The 3,996-nt window shown below is 30.4% G+C and overlaps 1 protein-coding gene across 1 annotated transcript; it reads right to left on the bottom strand.

Annotated features, from left to right (window-relative positions):
• Positions 1-212: 212 nt before the first annotated feature.
• On the bottom strand, positions 213-2,232 carry LOC107458995 (thioredoxin-like protein Clot). Its single transcript, XM_016077217.3, has 2 exons — positions 1,914-2,232; positions 213-730 (listed from the first exon to the last, which is right to left on the bottom strand). The coding sequence occupies exons 1-2, from the start codon at positions 2,056-2,058 to the stop codon at positions 477-479; spliced, it is 399 nt and encodes a 132-aa protein (XP_015932703.1). The 5' UTR covers positions 2,059-2,232; the 3' UTR covers positions 213-476.
• Positions 2,233-3,996: the final 1,764 nt, after the last annotated feature.

Raw genomic sequence — 3,996 nt, 5'->3', positions numbered from 1 at the left:
GCTAACATTGTTTCAACTTCCAACGAGTTCCCGATGGAAGAGGCAGCACAACTTCTAGCGGCAGTGCGAATGTTAAAACTTATTGCCAAAATCATTTATGTCTTCATCTTTATCTCTATCTCTGTCTTCAATGTCGCACCCTTTTTGTACTTGCTCATCATGAACAAATTCAGAACACTAACTATTGACTATGCTTATGTAGCAGTTTCAAATTCAGAAAGATTTTCCACGCAGAGCAGGAAGAGTCTCATGGATTATTAGCCAATATTTAGCATAGCATTGAAGCTCAAATTCAACAACATAACCATAAGCACTATATAAGAACCACTCACTACGAGTTTATCAAATTTGACTAAGATTTCCACCAATAGAACCATCTATTATTTTGTTCAGCAGCAAAGCAACTAGTCCAAGTTGATAAAGAGTGAACTTGATGGTGTTATTAAATCATATGGTATACCAACTAAATAAAGCAATCATTTGTCACTAAGAAGAGCTTCAATCTTGTTTTCAAGGTGGGCCTCATGGTCCTCCAAGCGACCTTTCACCACATCATTCTCCCAACGGATCAGCGTAGGCACGCCGGTAAGCTTGAACCTGGAATCCACCCTCCACGGATGCTGTGGGTTCCTCCATGTTGGCCTGTCCCCAACATAAGCTTTCAGAATCCCAATATTGTCGGGTGAGGCCTCCAGCCTCTTGTAGATCACAGGCTCAGCTCTCACACAATCTAGGAATACCGAATCAAATATTAAAAAGAATAATTCTAATGATACATACAACACTTCACTAGGTCACCAGTCATATATATTTATGAAGGTAGAAACTCACATGCAATTATTTTCATACGAAGCTATTAGTTGAAAACTGTTCGATAATTTGACATATTTGACTAAATTATTATCTAACGACTCTCAACTATTAACTTCACATGAAAATAACTGCATGTGAGTGTTCATCATTCATGAATTCTGCTACTGCCTGAATTTTGTTGGACTTGTAAATCTACCTTGTCTAAGCAACATAATCTGATCTCGGCTTTATTTTGTTTAATCTTAAAAATTTAAATCGGTAAATAGAAAATCACTTATCACTACCATAAACAAAAAGTCTTTTCTCCCCCAACAAGCAGAAAAATATCTTCTCCCAGTTTTGGGGGTTAAGAGATTCTGCCTTTTTCTACCATTTTTAGGATTGGATTTAACTATTTGGTGCCCTAAGAGCATGTTAAGGTTGCTATTAGTAGAAATTTTCAAACCTTTTATTTTAATAAATTCATATCCACTGCCATAGAAATTCAACTTTGCATCTTTTTCTATAAAAACTTTATTAATTGATAACTTTAACTTGTGCCCTAAAGGCACATCTTACTAAAAACCCTATACGACTTCCTGCTGTGCTGAGAATTCTCACCGATGGTGTCAAATGATTTATAGTAATACATATTTTGTTTTGTTTAATCTTAAATTTTAAATTTGTAAATGACGAATAGTGATCATTACCAAAAGCAAAAAGTATCTTTTCTTCCCCAGCAAGCAGAAAAATATCTTCTCCCAGTTTTGGGGGTTTAGGGTTTAAAAGATTCTGTCTTCTTTTCTACCTATTAGGACTTCCCTCTACTGTGCTGAGAATTCTCACCAGTGCCAAATGCTCCATAGATGGAAAACGGTGCATTATGAATGCACGATTTATTTTTTATTTTTTATGTTTTACATTTTATTGGTGTGTACGAAATTCAAGATTTCCCTAATAAAAGACCGTACACAAAATACAAAACAATTACAATTCTTTGAAAGATTCCATCTGGGTTGAACACAAGTATTTTATATAAAATTCATAATCTGCTAACGAACTGGAAAGACCGCCGGATAAAAAAAAAAGAAAAGAAAAGAAGAGGAATAATAATAGCATACCAGGGCACCAGCTGAGAGAGGTGGCAGGGTCCTTATCAGCCAAGAATAGGATGAGATTGGCTTTGTTGTTGGAAGTTTCTGATCGGAACTTCTCAAAGACCCCATCAAAGCTCGAAACTGTGGCCTCCAACACCTTCAGCGGCATCTTTCAACTCTGCAAACACAGAATAACAAGAAGCAAACAATCACAGAGGAATTGAATATGATGCGTTTCTTGAATGCGTCACCTTTCGTTATATATGTGTCTTATCTAGTTATCTTGAATAAGATTCGGGCCAGGTTCAGCTGAATAGCTGCACAGAGGTTAAAAGGATTGGAAAGTTTTCACATGTAGAGCACCGATGAGTAATTTTAACCCATAATTTTAATTAATATATATTATATATATTTTTTATAGTTGAAATCTTAAAATTATTGTAATATTGATATATTTAATATGTTTAAATTTTTTTAAAAAAATTTAAAGAATTATTTAATTATCTGCGATATGAAGAAACACTAACTCTTTATACAAGTAAATTACTTCAAAGGTTTATTTAGGGATATAATAGTAAAATTAGTTTCTAAAATTGAGATATTCTCTAAATCTATCTTATCTACTTAATATACTAAAATTGGATTTTTCCCAAACTACTAAAAGTGACGTGTCGATCTCTCATGCCTCCGTTTTCCCTCCAAAACGAATAAATTTTTTTCCTATTCTAAATTATTTTACTGTAATTATATTATAATTAATACTAAATGAATAATATATAATTATACTAATTTAGCAACATATCTTCATTATAATATTGGGTCAGGGACCTATTTGTCTTTTACTCTAAAAAAATTGCCTTAATAATAAGTAATTTACATATTTATTTTTGTTTTACTAAGGTCTATAAATAGTATTTTCCTGTGGTACATGAATCTAAATTTGAGAGTCAATTCATAATTTTATATTTAGTGTTTTTTTTACTACTTCATAGAATAAGAACGTATTCTTCATTTTTTATTGAAGTTGATCCTTTTAAGGTACAATTTATAATTTTTTATAATATTTTTTTATATATTCATTCTATTATATTATTCTTTTGATAATTTTTTATTTGTTGTTACTCTAAGTTATTCTTATCGTCTAATGTTTCACTTCGATTGTCTTTTGCCACAATCATTTACAATGCATCACATCCATAAAATACTTCATCGAGTTGTCTTCATTGATTTGGGTTCCAACTACATGGTTGTAAGCGTTCAGTTTTGCTAAATTCATGACAAATTCAGATATGCAATTTCAACGATTGGTAATATATTTAAATTTTCTTAGTTTAAGTTGTTCGTTATTAGAATAATTTTTTAACATATTTTAATTTTTTTTCAGAAATTACCAGCTTTCTTTTGCATGCATGCAATGCCATTGAGGGAAATAAGAGTTAGTTTGGTTTCTCGGCGGTGTGGCAATTCTATACCTTGCCGCATTGCATGGATAGCGAATGATGAAGCTTATCTAACAAGAGGATGGTCTGATTTTGCACGAATTCTAAATATTGAAACTTACGATGTTATTTCAGTTGGTTGTCGTTACAAGAATGATTCTATACTATACGTGACTAAGGACTAAAATAGGTTCAATATTGTTTACACAAAATATAATTTGAAATAATTTATAAACAATTATCTTAACAAAAATAATTATTTAATAATTGATTTAAAAATCAATGCAAAAAATAATTTTTAATAATAGTATTATTAACTGGGTAAATAATATAATTTTAAATTATTACTTGAAATATAAATAATATATGAAAATCAATTGAGTAAATCAATGATTTTGTACCTTAATAATTTGACAATTATTACTCAATTAACCAGTTAATTAAATTAGTAATAACAATTTCTAATTTCAAATTTTGTATATTAAGTAATTATTAAAAACTGGGTAATAACGATTTACACGGGAAAATCATTGATAAATTCAATTAACCATAAAGAAGATAATATACTAACAGTTTTAGTATATTATTTATGGCAAAGGAAATTATTTTCTCAAATTAAATTTTATATAATTATAGTAAGTCTCTATAATTAAAGCAATATAAAACTG

This window comes from Arachis duranensis, chromosome 7 (assembly GCF_000817695.3).
Source record: "Arachis duranensis cultivar V14167 chromosome 7, aradu.V14167.gnm2.J7QH, whole genome shotgun sequence".
NCBI classification, from domain to species: Eukaryota; Viridiplantae; Streptophyta; class Magnoliopsida; order Fabales; family Fabaceae; genus Arachis; species Arachis duranensis.
This window is presented reverse-complemented; position numbering and strand designations above follow the sequence as displayed.

Coding starts and splice junctions, on each gene's coding strand:
- LOC107458995 (XM_016077217.3), bottom strand. CDS start 2,058: ATGCCGCTGAAGGTGTTGGAGGCCACAGTTTCGAGCTTTGATGGGGTC. Junction 731..1,913: donor CTCTCTCAGCTGGTGCCCTG/GTATGCTATTAT, acceptor CGGTATTCCTAG/ATTGTGTGAGAGCTGAGCCT.